Genomic DNA, 14,102 nt, shown 5'->3' with positions numbered 1-14,102 from the left:
ATAGTCAAGTTTTGCCCCATTAAAGTTTGATATTAAGGGACCTTCATAATTCTCAATTTCCACCTGTTTTCATTTATTTTTTTGGGCAGCAATTCTATCCAATTGTGGCATTAGTGGAATAGTGGTCAGCATAGCTGCCTTCCAAGCAGTTGACCTGGGTTCAATTCCCAGCTAATGCAGGATTGTAGTCAAATTTTGCCCCATTAAAGTTTGATATTAAGGGACCTTCTTAATTCTCAATTTCCACCTGTTTTCATTTATTTTTTTTGGCAGCAATTCCATCCAAATGTGGCATTAGTGGTATAGTGGTCAGCATAGCTGCCTTCCAAGCAGTTGACCTGGGTTCGATTCCCAGCTAATGCAGGATTGTAGTCAAATTTTGCCCCATTAAAGTTTGATATTAAGCGACCTTCTTAATACTTAATTTCCACATGTTTTCATTTATATTTTTAGGCAGCAATTCCATCCAAATGTGGCATTAGTGGTATAGTGGTCAGCATAGCTGCCTTCCAAGCAGTTGACCTGGGTTCGATTCCCAGCTAATGCAGGATTGTAGTCAAATTTTGCCCCATTAAAGTTTGATATTAAGGGACCTTCTTAATTCTCAATTTCCACCTGTTTTCATTTATTTTTTTAGGCAGCAATTTCAATAGAAATGTGGCATTAGTGGTATAGTGGTCAGCATAGCTGCCTTCCAAGCCGTTGACCTGTGTTCGATTCCCAGCTAATGCAGGATTGTAGTCAAATTTTGCCCCATTAAAGTTTGATATTAAGGGACCTTCTTAATTCTCAATTTCCACCTGTTTTCATTTATTTTTTGGGCAGTAATTCCATCTAAATGTGGCATTAGTGGTATGGTGGTCAGCATAGCTGCCTTCCAAGCAGTTGACCTGGGTTCGATTCCCAGCTAATGCAGGATTGTAGTCAGATTTTGCCCCATTAAAGTTTGATATTAAGGGACCTTCTTAATTCTCAATTTCCACCTATTTTCATTTATTTTTTTAGGCAGCAATTTCAATAGAAATGTGGCATTAGTGGTATAGTGGTCAGCATAGCTGCCTTCCAAGCCGTTGACCTGTGTTCGATTCCCAGCTAATGCAGGATTGTAGTCAAATTTTGCCCCATTAAAGTTTGATATTAAGGGACCATCTTAACTCTCAATTTCCACCTGTTTTCATTTATTTTTTCTGGCAGCAATTCCACCCAAATGTGGCATTAGTGGTATAGTGGTCAGCATAGCTGCCTTCCAAGCAGTTGACCTGGGTTCGATTCCCAGCTAATGCAGGATTGTAGTCAAATTTTGCCCCATTAAAGTTTGATATTAAGGGACCTTCTTAATTCTCAATTTCCACCTGTTTTCATTTATTTTTTGGGCAGTAATTCCATCCAAATGTGGCATTATTGGTATAGTGGTCAGCATAGCTGCCTTCCAAGCAGTTGACCTGGGTTTGACTCCCAGCTAATGCAGTATTTTAGTCAAATTTTGCCCCATTAAAGTTTGATATTAAGGGACCTTCTTAATTCTCAAGTTCCACCTGTTTTCATTTATTTTTTTAGGCAGCAATTTCAATAGAAATGTGGCATTAGTGGTATAGTGGTCAGCATAGCTGCCTTCCAAGCCGTTGACCTGTGTTCGATTCCCAGCTAATGCAGGATTGTAGTGAATTTTGCCCCATTAATTTGATATTAAGGGACCTTCTTAATTCTCAATTTCCACCTGTTTTCATTTTTTTTTTTTGGCAGCAATTCCATCCCAATGTGGCATTAGTGGTATAGTGGTCAGCATAGCTGCCTTCCAAGCCGTTGACCTGTGTTCGATTCCCAGCTAATGCAGGATTATAGTCAAATTTTGCCCCATTAAAGTTTGATACTAAGGGACCTTCTTAATTCTCAATTTCCACCTGTTTTCATTTATTTTTTTTGGCAGCAATTCCATCCAAATGTGGCATTAGTGGAATAGTGGTCAGCATAGCTGCCTTCCAAGCAGTTGACCTGGGTTCGATTCCCAGCTAATGCAGGATTGTAGTCAAAGTTTGCCCCATTAAGGTTTGATATTAAGCGACCTTCTTAATACTTAATTTCCACATGTTTTCATTTATTTTTTTTGGCGGCATTTCTCTCCAAATGTGGCATTAGTGGTATAGTGGTCAGCATAGCTGCCTTCCAAGCAATTGACCTGGGTTTGATTCCCAGCTAATGCAGGATTGTTGTCAAATTTTGCCCCATTAAGGTTTGATATTAAGCGACCTTCTTATTACCTAATTTCCACATGTTTTCATTTATTTTTTTAGGCAGCAATTCCATCCAAATGTGGCATTAGTGGAATAGTGGTCAGCATAGCTGCCTTCCAAGCAGTTGACCTGGGTTCGATTCCCAGCTAATGCAGGATTGTAGTCAAAGTTTGCCCCATTAAGGTTTGATATTAAGCGACCTTCTTAATACTTAATTTCCACATGTTTTCATTTATTTTTTTTGGCGGCATTTCTCTCCAAATGTGGCATTAGTGGTATAGTGGTCAGCATAGCTGCCTTCCAAGCAATTGACCTGGGTTTGATTCCCAGCTAATGCAGGATTGTTGTCAAATTTTGCCCCATTAAAGTTTGATAATAAGGACCTTCTTAATACTTAATTTACACATGTTTTCTATTTTTTTTTGGCAGCAATTCCATCCAAATGTGGCATTAGTGGTATAGTGTTTAGCATATCTGCCTTCCAAGCAGTTGACCTGGGTTCGATTCCCAGCTAATGGAGGATTATAGTCAAGTTTTGCCCCATTAAAGTTTGATATTAAGGGACCTTCATAATTCTCAATTTCCACCTGTTTTCATTTATTTTTTTTGGCAGCAATTCCATCCAAATGTGGCATTAGTGGAATAGTGGTCAGCATAGCTGCCTTCCAAGCAGTTGACCTGGGTTCGATTCCCAGCTAATGCAGGATTGTAGTCAAATTTTGCCCCATTAAAGTTTGATATTAAGGGACCTTCTTAATTCTCAATTTCCACCTGTTTTCATTTATTTTTTTGGCAGCAATTCCATCCAAATGTGGCATTAGTGGTATAGTGGTCAGCATAGCTGCCTTCCTAGCCGTTGACCTGGGTTCGATTCCCAGCTAATGCAGGATTGTAGTGAATTTTGCCCCATTAAAGTTTGATATTAAGGGACCTTCTTAATTCTCTATTTCCACCTGTTTTCATTTATTTTTTTTGGCAGCAATTCCATCCAAATGTGGCATTAGTGGTATAGTGGTCAGCATAGCTGCCTTCCAAGCAGTTGACCTGGGTTCGATTCCCAGCTAATGCAAGTTTATAGTCAAATTTTGCCCCATTAAGGTTTGATATTAAGCGACCTTCTTAATACTTAATTTCCATATGTTTTCATTTATTTTTTTGGGCAGCAATTCCATCCAAATGTGGCATTAGTGGTATAGTGGTCAGCATAGCTGCCTTCCAAGCAGTTGACCTGGGTTTGACTCCCAGCTAATGCAGGATTGTAGTCAAATTTTGCCCCATTAAAGTTTGATATTAAGGGACCTTCTTAATTCTCAATTTCCACCTGTTTTCATTTATTTTTTTAGGCAGCAATTCCATCTAAATGTGGCATTAGTGGTATAGTGGTCAGCATAGCTGCCTTCCAAGCAGTTGACCTGGGCTCGATTCCCAGCTAATGCAAGATTATAGTCAAATTTTGCCCCATTAAAGTTTGACATTACGGGACCTTCTTAATTCTCAATTTCCACATGTTTTCATTTATTTTTTTAGGCAGCAATTCCATCCTAATGCGACATTAGTGGTATAGTGGTCAGCATAGCAGCCTTCTAAGCAGTTGACCTGGGTTTGACTCCAAGCTAATGCAAGATTATAGTCAAATTTTGCCCCATTAAGGTTTGATATTAAGGGACCCGCTTAACTCTTAAATACCCCCTGTAAATTCCACCTGTTTTCATTTGTTTTTGGCGGCGGCGATTTTGACCAAATGTGGCATTACTGGTACAGTGATTAGCATAGCTGCCTTCCAAGCATTTGACTTTGGTCCGATTCCCAGCTAATGCAAGATTATGGCCAATTTTTTCAAATTTGCCCCATGAAGGTTTGATATTAAGGGACTCTTCTGAATTACCTCCTCCAAGCAATTGAGTTTGAATCTCAGCTAATGCTACATTAAGGCCAATTCTTTTCAAAATTTGCCCCCATGAAGGTTTGATACCAGGGGACCTTTTGAAATAAACTTTTCCGTAAATTTTATTTATTTTTGGAGGCCGCTATTTTGAAAGTGGTATGCATTAGTGGTAATTCTTGAATGGAATTATAATTAAAAAAATATCGTTAAAATAAGTCAAATTTTTTTTTTAAATAATTTTCATTATTATTTTACTAAAAATACTTTAAATGAGCAAAACTGTCCATCGTCACAAGAAAGGCAATTTTGTCTATTTTATCTACTACGATTATTCCGTTTTTAAAATATTAGACATTTTCATAGGAGACTGCATAGGATACCAGTTTGCTATTTGGAGTTTTATACCTCACTGTTGTTTATTATTTTGACCGTTATGGACTGCTTACATTACTTTCACTATCGTCTAATAAAGTTGCGCTTCTCTGATTTCCATACCTCGCAGATTCAATAAAAAGAAAGGGCTCAGAGCAGGGCTTTTTGAACATATTTGGAAATTGGCATTATGAAGTTTTTTGAGCATTCTTTTCCTGTTCTCCTTGCATGTTCGAAATCATTTTATGTCTTTTCGACTTATTTTGGGTGTCTAACTATAGACCTTTTAAGTATAACTGTTCTTCTCATCTCATCAGCTGCACCGCTTATCCTCAGTAGGGTCGCGGGGGTGCTGGAGCCTATCCCAGCAATCATCGGGCAGTGGGCAGGGGACACCCTGAACTGGTTGCCAGCCAATCGCAGGGCACACGGGGACAGACAACTCACTCGCTCATTCACACCTAGGGACAATTTGGACCGGCCAATTCACCTGAAATGCATGTTTTTGGAATGTGGGAGGAAACCGGAGTGCCCGGAGGAAACCCACGCAAGCACGGGGAGAACATACAAACTCCGCACAGGAAGTCTGGAGCTGGATTTGAACCCATGCAGGAGGTTCCCATGACATGAACTGTGCAGCACATGCGCTAACCACTGCGCCGCCTTGCTGCCCATAACTGTTCTTATTTTACTCAAAAAAAAAAAGGTGAAAATATCCTAAAATTTAAAACAAAGACACTTAAATTAAGCTAAATGTTCTTCTTGCGGTATAAGATGCAGTATTTTTGGTCTTTTTCTATCCTTGTTTTGCAGTGTCTGTTTTCCTAATTGGATAGAATTGCTGACTAATCACTTATCCGAATCTACCAGTGAAGCCAACAGAAAAAAAGATGGACAATCTCCAGTTTTTATGTCACAAACATAATCCGTGCTATGTTAATCCTTCCGCCATCTGTGTGTATATCTCAGTTATTAAACCCCACCCAGGGCTCAGAGTATTTGCCTTCTAGCAAAACGATACAAACCGTGCACTCGTTACCTCAACTTTACGTCCAGATTGAGTCTCGAGTGCTGCTTCGGTTTTATCAAAGACGACACCCTGCACTGTACCATCAAGTGGCAATACATCACCCTGAGTGCTGCGTGACTCACTGCCAGCATCTTGAGAGCTTTAATAAGCAGGGGCAAAAGCAGCTTGGCTTTCTGTTTTTCTGCTTTAAGTTAAGGCGGAGTGGTGACGAGAACCAGATATTGATTTGAGACTAAAATACAGGGCTGTGGTTCTTGAATTGGACAAAATCATGCAAAACAAGCTTGAACTATGACATCGTATGCTGAGGGAATCAATTGCAGTTCGTATCCATTGATCTTTAAGTGACATTTAATGGTGTGTCTGCAGTGAAGGTTGTTGCTTCGCTTTGCATCATCTGTTTCTCTGGGCTGTCCTGGCTGTTTCCAAAGGGTCCTTATACTCACCCCCTATAAAACTAATCTAGTAATAACATAGTGATAATTACATAGTAATAATTTAATATTAACACAGTAATAATTTAGTAATAACATAATAACACAATAGTAACGTACAAGTTCTCACTACAGAAATTCATATAAATGTAGTAACCCTTTGCACTAATCACTCATAAAGAAATAGTTTTCATCTGCAAGACGCTTGACGATAGTGAGTTACAGTATACCGTAAATTCCGGACTATAAGCCGCTACTTTTTTCCCAAACGTTCAACCCTGCGGCTTATTCAGTGATGCGGCCAATTTATGTAATTTTTCTAACGGCCGCCAGTGGTGCTCAAGTACAAAAGGTAAGATTTAGACCGGTGGAATATATGCCCCGAGGAAGACTGCAATTTCTTAGCTTGTGCACAAATTAAATTAGCGTAGACATATCCTCATCATGCAAATTGCAAAAAAAAGGCACATGACGCAACTTTCAAGCTAAACGCAATCGAGCAGTCCGATAAAAAAGAAAACAGAGCTACTGCACGTAAACTTTACTTTGTGAGCTAGCGTGTTTTTGAATAAGGGAGCGTGGGACGACGTCTATATGATAAAGTCTATTTCCCACATTGAAGGAAGACGATTTTGATGACATCAGTTATTTGGAGGAAGATGAGGACGGTTTACCGTGGTTTCTACATGTACGGTATGATTTTTTTAACAGACCCGTTTACCGTGTCGCGAACGTGTTTCTAGTAGCGTTTTGCTACCCTTCACAGGCACGGTTTAGGATGAAAGTTACAATATTATTATTAAAGCTTTGAAAACTCTCTCGGTGTACCATCTTTCTTTGTAAATATGTGTAACCATGTATAATATGTATTTGCAACTGTATATTTTTGTAATGTATTTATTTTAGAAACTTATTCTGATATGTTTTGCACGAGCAAATGAGAAAGAAGGGGCGGGGCAAACGCGGGCTGACGGGAAGTGGAGTAAAGGTGAGACGTGTTTGTGGACGCGGCCGACAATAGTGGATATATATTTTTCCCACCCTTACCTTTGGAAATATACACTTTTTTCCTTGGATTACTTTCAATGGGCACCCGGACTCTGCAGGTCTGCATCAAACGTTAAGCACGAATATCATTTTCCGTTCATTTTGCTGGCCGTGATTTTTGGACGTTTTCGGGTATGGGTTAATTTTGTGTTTGTGTTGCATTTCCTCAATGTGGGCGCATGCGGCTAATATACAGGTGCGGCTTATGTATGTACAAAATCGTTTTTTCTCCCGAAATGTGGAGAGTGTGGCTTATAATCAGGTGCGCTCTATAGTCCGGAATTTACGGTAATTACTATTTTTTTTAAAAAGGGTTTGTATGTTCTTCCTGTGCCTGCATGGGTTTTCTCAGGGCACTCCGGTTTCCTCGCACAGTCCAAAAACATGCATGTCAGTTAATTGGCCGGTCCGAATTATTCCTAAGTGTGAACGAGCGAGTGAGTTATCTGTCCCTGTGTATCCTGCGGCTGGCTGGCAACCAGTCCAGGGTGTCCCCTGCCCACTGCCTGGGATGAGCTCCAGCACACCCGCGACCCTACTGAAGATAAGTGGTGCAGATAATGGATGAATGGATGAATATAACTATTTAATATATTTACAATTTTATAATTCAATAATTCCACCTGCTTCCCCTGACTGCATGTCACTGGTAAAGACTATTGTTGAGGTGTTATTGTGAGTGAGCCGTGTGGTTCATCAGTACACCCAAGAGAGAGAAACAATCCTCGCTGCCACGCCCCACACTTCACGTTAAAACTAGTTCTTGCTTTGGTATCATTTGAAAAAGTGATTTAACTTTTTTTTTATTTACTTGCACCCCTTTTTCAGCGAATTAATTGATTCGTCTCCAAAACCTCCCACATGCTAAGTGCCAGCAAAAGAAGCTGACGTTGACGATGGCGCTATGTAGAATGAACTAATGCTAATGAAGATGTATCCCGCGTTAGGCCTGTTTCTGACTCAGCACAGTGCAGCAAGGCCGGCATATTCGAAGACTGCTCGATTACGGTTGGAGTTAATTTGGGCCCGCAATGATGTTATTGTTCTCCCTGTCAAATTCTTTGTACTTTGAGTCTTCACAAATGTCTCCCCCTCATCCTCAACCATCCCTTTTGTTCCTCTCCTCGCTCCCAGGCTCCCGGGCCTTGATGCAAAGGCCTACATTATACCAGCCCCCCCATCTCAACTCCCTCAAACCACCCTTCAAAGCTCCATTGTGAGTGCTGGCTTCCCGCAGTAACGCAGTAAAGGGAGGGGGAAGCACCCACAGGATGGAAGTCTGGGAAACAAGACGGCACTGACCCGTGCACGGGAGTCCCAAATGTTCCCTGGCAGCTTGTTTATTTCACAACAGATGAAATATATTTTCTTATCTGGATTATAGATAGGATAACTCATTCATCTGTTTTGTGTTTTTGGAGCTGTTTGAATTTGTAGATGTTTGCTGACACAGCTGTTTAAAGAAGACACATTCTCCCATTTTAAGGTATTTCACACTAAACTAAAATTAAGGTATTTTCTCATTTAATCAATGTTATTTTGGTTGAGGAGACACTCACCAAGAAATCAGATGCTTCGTTCATGAGAGCCACGCCTCTCCCAGGCAAAATAGCACTGACATCATGCGCTGGATCAAAGACTAATCACGCAGTTGCAACTTTTACATATTCAAAGAAAACACTATGGCGCCTGAATGTTTACATTTCTTTTCAGTAATGTTCTCTAACAGGAGTTGGGAACCTTTTTGACTGAAAGAGCCATTTAGCTAAATATTTTTTATTTGTTTTATTTTATTTTTTTGAGAGCCACACCATACATTATTCAACAAAACCGCAAAACCCGCTTTTCAGACAAAAGCTATTTCTTCAGCTCATTTTATTTCACTGAGTGACGTTTGATGATTTGATCAAAACTATGAAGTAATAGCGCCAGAGTCTGTGTCCCATATCAACAAATATACCATGTAAATTTGTCCCCATCCCGAAGTTACTTATAGTTATTGAGGCTCCTTTTGACCGTCATTTTTGTCGTGAAATTGTCACAAACTACTGTACTGCTAACAGGAAGGATAGCAATGTATTTACCTTTTCGTAGGGGGGCACCGAGGGAGAGAGAGAGACGGGAACGCGCTATATGAGCACACCAGCCAATCAAATTTTTCTAGGTGCTTGGCTGTTTTTGGTTGTTTACAAATTGTTTTTTAGATTTTCATCATAAAGTCTCTTAATGGAAAGCATAGATATTTTAATGAGCACGGCGGCCCAGTGGTTAGCGCTTGTGCGGCACAGTTCATGTCTCGGGAACCTGTCGTGGGTTCAAATCCAGCTCCAGACTTCCTGTGCGGAGTTTGTATGTTCTCCCCGTGCTTGCGTGGGTTTCCTCCGGGCACTCTGGTTTCCTCCCACATTCCAAAAACATGCATTTCAGGTGAATTGCCCGGTCTAAATTGTCCCTAGGTGTGAATGAGCGAATGAGCTGTCTGTCCCTGTGTGCCCTGCGACTGGCTGGCAACCAGTTCAGGGTGTCCCCTGCCCACTGCCCGGAGATGGCTGGGATGGGCTCCAGCCCCCCGCGACCCTAATGAGGATAAGCGGTACGGCTAATGAGATGAGATGAGATTTATGAATCATTTTCTGCAAATATTATGTCATTGTCAAGTGTTTGGTTAGTGGTGTGCCACGATTTTTTTTCCAATGTAAAAAACATGCCCTGGCTCAAAAAAAGGTTGAAAAACACTGTTTTATCTAACTGTGCCTTACCAGACACGAACCTCACCACATGTCACTGGTATATTGTATGCTCAGTATATATCAGTGAAAAACAAAATCCTGGTTTTACAAGGACACAATTTTAAAAAGCAAATACTGCGCCTTTATCTGGATTTACACTGTCTTTATACTCTGGACTCTAACCCATACAGATGTCCTGCAGCTTAAAATCCTGCTCCTAAAACTGCTGTGCACAGGCAAAATAAAGCCGCATGTTTGCAAGAATCAATCGACTTGAGCATCCAAGCTCACGCGGAAACATGTTTATCCGATTGTTTGAATTAATATTTCACAAAGATGTAAATGGCATTACACTGTAGATATGCAGGAGCCTCCTTAAATATTGTCAACTTTAATAAAGACTATAATGAAGCCACACTGTATAGGAATACAATCAAATAATCTTAAATAATAACTAATTCAGGATTTATGTATACGTTAAAGTCTAAGTATATAGTCTTTTATCCAAATAGGGAGGAGAATCCCCATCCCGAAAGATAAGCAGAGCTGCAGTGTTAGAATTGATTAGCACCCTCTAACAATAAACCAGCTTTGCATTCTGATTATAGTCTTTTAGTATTTTTGAAGTGGGGCTGTTTCTGTTTGCCCATGTAATGCCTCTCAGAGCCACGTTAATTGACAAATTGATTTTTGGTGGCTTAGTGATAAATGCTGTCTTTACAGGTAATTGAATATCCATAGGCGTTTTCTCGAATACGTGTGCACAATACCAAATGTGGCATTTCCTTGATTGCTTCATGAAGTCTCGTTGAATACTACTTTGCATCATAGTTTATTGTTAAACTGATATTAGAACATACATATATTAAGTAATTGTCATATAAACGCTTAAATAGAATAGTTCCAAGTTTGGCTCAATAGTGAAGCGTGTTCCCTGCAGCACTTTCACATGAAGCATGAACGTGCACTCTTGAATTATTCAACAATACAAGGTCAAAGCCACTGAATTCTCTCAAGCGCTGTCTTTGGGTTTTTATCTGTATTTTTCAACATGGAAGACTTGTCGTGACCCCCCCAAACGCAGTCAGCCCATTATGATCACCTCAAACAACCCCACAATGATAAGGATAAGGATAAAGGGCAGATTTTTGACATATTAAGACATAGCTACAGTATATAAGAAATAAAAAGCCAGGTTTTTTGGTAGTATTGGTAATCACAAGATACAGTACATATTTTGTTTTTACAATAAGATAGTAATAGTAAGTATACAGCCTAAAAACTTTGTATAGAAAGTCATCTCAAAGTAAGCAAGCACACAAGACATGGAATATGAAAACATCCATCCATCTATTATCTGCACCGCATATCCTCAGTAGGGTTGCAGGGGTGCTGGAGCCCATCCCAGCTAGCTTTGGGCAGTGCGCAGGGGACACCCTGAACTGGTTGCCAGCCAGTCGCAGGGCACACAGAGACAGGCAACTCACTCGCTCATTCACACCTAGGGACAAATTTGGACCGGCCAATAAACCTGATATGCATATTTTTGGAATGTGGGAGGAAACCCACGCAGACATGGAAAAAACATGCAAACTCCACACGGGGAGGCTACGGTAGCTGGACTTAAACCCCGAAATTCTGCACCGTGGGGCTAACCACCCAGCAATATGAAAGCACACTGTACTAACGCCTTAAGATTAGTGTTTTAACTGTTTGATAGTAGACTTTACTGTTGTTGATTTGATGCAGAGGGTAAATAACCAGCAGTGGGATGAATGTTTGGTATTTGTATTTGTCGCAGTTCAAGGGTGGTCTAAAGACCCAAATGTAGGAGGCCAAGCAATTTGGCAAAGCAAAAGATTGAATTCAAAAACTGGCAAAACAACCATTAAAAAATAATTTGGTTTTCGTGGGCTGCATGGATCCTATTTTTTGTTGCTCTGATTGTTTTTTTTTCTTAAAATTAATCAAATATTTAGATTTGAAGATTATTAAAAACTCACCAAGTTGTATTGTACTGTACACACTCATCTGTGAAAAAACGTTTTAGGTGGATAAAAAGGATCCAATCCAAACCGTTTCACAAAGAATATTTATATTTTTATCATGCTCCAGACCAAATATTCTGACTCTTCTGTAAAGGGGTGTGGTCATTATGATGCAGTTACAATAAAAGTTCCTTAAACTTGACCGAGATGATGCTATCTGCTCAAACTTGTACACAATTGATGTGACTCGAGACCTGAAAACATTTACAGTGTAGCAGTAGTGTTAAAGAACTTGTTTTAAGGGCCATATCTTAAAGAATCTGTACTTGTGATTGGCTGTGTTTGTGTCCGATTAGAGGTCAGGACCAAGTAATTAGAAAAATTGGTGCTTTCGGTTCTATGGGTCTGTAATATGATCTACAGGGGAATTCTCTGTACAAATGGTAGTGCTGTATCAATATCTGTGACTGACGCTTGTACTGGAATAGGTTTAACAAAATAGGTATTAAACATCGGTTTATATTCCAATCACACACACATACTTTCTTTAATATCAATATTTCATTTCAATAACTTATAATGTACTTTCAAATGTCACACTACTTAAAACATTGTCATAGACCCGCATAACAGGATAGGTTTAATCATATTGTGCATAGGTTATCAAATTAAAAATACTATGGATTACTAGGATCTTGTTTTACATCCATATGAACAGGGACAAATAAATAAGTGTGCCTCTGTCATATCCATAACATTTTGGCTAAATGGCGCATGCATCATGTCTGACACCGGGGTTCAGCAACCAAAAATGTTTAACGAGACATAACAGACAAAATTAAACAACAAAAAATACAATTTCTGGAGCCGCACAATTAATAAAAGCCTCATTATAGAAGCCGTTTTTAAATCAAAATAAATTATACATCAAAGTTACTTGTTTAATAATTATTCCAAACATTTTTACACTCTGAAAAATGTTTGATTTGTGTTAAAAAACATTTAAAATTGATATATTTCCCAACCTTTTTTCCCGTTACCAAGCATTTTCGAAAAAGCTCCACCGAGCCACTAGGACGGCGCAAAAGTTAGTCTATGTTGTTTACAATGTTCTTATTAGCTGAAGCAGGCAAAAGTCATAATATTTTTATGCAGATGATTAAATTTGTATTCATACCTTATATGACCGATTTGTGAGAGCGATCACAGATGTCAAAACATTCCTAATAAAAGTCGCACAGCATGAAAATAAACTTTCCACCAAAGGGTGCTAGGATTACACAAATTAAATATTTTAAATGTTATGATTGTGATTCAGCTTATTTTTGAAGGTCAATTGTGTTTTCTGCTGATACTCATTGGCCGTATATTGATATTGCAGCTTTTCAAAGCAGATTGTGTGGGGTTTTTCCATCATCCCCTAAACTAAAACAGTACAACAGTGCTATGGGCATCACTTGGTTAACTATTGCCTACTTGATGTGCACAAGCACACCTCTAGTGTGATGCGGGACATCCCCTTCCTGCCTTGCCTTAGTCCACTGATATTCTGCTTTAAACACAAGCTATGCAGCTGACTTATGTGTGAAAGAGAGCAAGAAGGTGGGTGGAGCGGGGGACAAACTCTGCATGCAGGCCAACACCGAATGAAGCTCTTGTTTTGAAGAGCATCATCCATCCATCCATCCATCCATCCATCCATGTAGCGGCCATTTGTATGGCTGCATCAAATATGCAAAGCAATTAGACCTTGAGAAGAAATTACAAAGCTCAATATTGATTTCCTTGGTGGTAAGATTAAATTGCTTGATTTCAAACCGTAGCACATTGTCAGCCTTGTTTTGCTTGTAATGGCCTAGGTAGAACTAAAAAGGATGAACTATTTAGACTTGAGGCTATATTTAACTTCCGTTTTGGAGCTTCTCTTGTCGTTAAAATTCGCTTCCTGGATCGTGAAATGGTCCTACCTACCATTCCGTGCAAGCTGATGACGAACCCAATCCAGTTCAAAACATCCTGACGGGAAGCCTTGCGGTTATCATGGCTGCGGGATCCCGAGAATGGGATATGGCAACTGTCATTAATAGAAAAAGAAAAGGAATGAAAACAAAAACGGGAAAAAAAGCAGACTTAAAATGGTAAGATAAGCTGATGCTGATTCACTCTTCCCTCGGCTCACCGATACCTTGCAACCATTGTGCTGCAAGATGCTGGCTGTACCATTGTGCAGCGGGAGGGTAGCAAAGGAAGGAGAATGGGAGGGGAGAGGGGAGTGGTTGCCATGGCAACCGGAGAGGAGCTCACGTGACGTCAAAGCTGTGCAGAGTGGGAGAGGGAGGATGGGTGAGAGGTGGCAACTAGATTGTACCATTTGCTTACAATCAAC

At 39.9% G+C, this 14,102-nt stretch overlaps 1 protein-coding gene and 8 non-coding genes across 17 annotated transcripts in view; 8 read left to right on the top strand and 1 right to left on the bottom strand.

Moving 5' to 3' along the window:
* Positions 1-13,947, bottom strand: part of mapk10 (mitogen-activated protein kinase 10) — an 83,112-nt gene extending 69,165 nt beyond the window's left edge. For all 9 annotated transcript variants that reach the window (XR_015853039.1, XM_088355905.1, XM_088355901.1 and 6 more), the window contains exon 1: positions 13,688-13,947. Coding sequence is in view for 7 of the 9 variants with exons in the window: in XM_088355901.1 (XP_088212027.1) it covers positions 13,688-13,690 (3 nt within the window). In the remaining 2 variants the exon portion in view is untranslated. The remainder of the gene's footprint in view (positions 1-13,687) is intronic.
* On the top strand, positions 292-363 carry trnag-ucc (transfer RNA glycine (anticodon UCC)). Its single transcript has one exon. It is a non-coding gene; the product is annotated as a tRNA-Gly (tRNA).
* On the top strand, positions 476-547 carry trnag-ucc (transfer RNA glycine (anticodon UCC)). The gene has a single exon. It is a non-coding gene; the product is annotated as a tRNA-Gly (tRNA).
* On the top strand, positions 844-915 carry trnag-ucc (transfer RNA glycine (anticodon UCC)). The gene has a single exon. It is a non-coding gene; the product is annotated as a tRNA-Gly (tRNA).
* Positions 1,213-1,284, top strand: trnag-ucc (transfer RNA glycine (anticodon UCC)). The gene has a single exon. It is a non-coding gene; the product is annotated as a tRNA-Gly (tRNA).
* trnag-ucc (transfer RNA glycine (anticodon UCC)) lies at positions 2,863-2,934 on the top strand. The gene has a single exon. It is a non-coding gene; the product is annotated as a tRNA-Gly (tRNA).
* Positions 3,229-3,300, top strand: trnag-ucc (transfer RNA glycine (anticodon UCC)). The gene has a single exon. It is a non-coding gene; the product is annotated as a tRNA-Gly (tRNA).
* On the top strand, positions 3,413-3,484 carry trnag-ucc (transfer RNA glycine (anticodon UCC)). Its single transcript has one exon. It is a non-coding gene; the product is annotated as a tRNA-Gly (tRNA).
* Positions 3,597-3,668, top strand: trnag-ucc (transfer RNA glycine (anticodon UCC)). Its single transcript has one exon. It is a non-coding gene; the product is annotated as a tRNA-Gly (tRNA).
* Positions 13,948-14,102: the final 155 nt, after the last annotated feature.

Source organism: Urocampus carinirostris, chromosome 16 (assembly GCF_059441175.1).
Source record: "Urocampus carinirostris isolate Australia breed hairy pipefish chromosome 16, RoL_Ucar_1.0, whole genome shotgun sequence".
Taxonomy (NCBI): domain Eukaryota; kingdom Metazoa; phylum Chordata; class Actinopteri; order Syngnathiformes; family Syngnathidae; genus Urocampus; species Urocampus carinirostris.
Note: the sequence above shows the minus strand (reverse complement) of the source record. Positions and strands in the feature narration are given on the sequence as shown.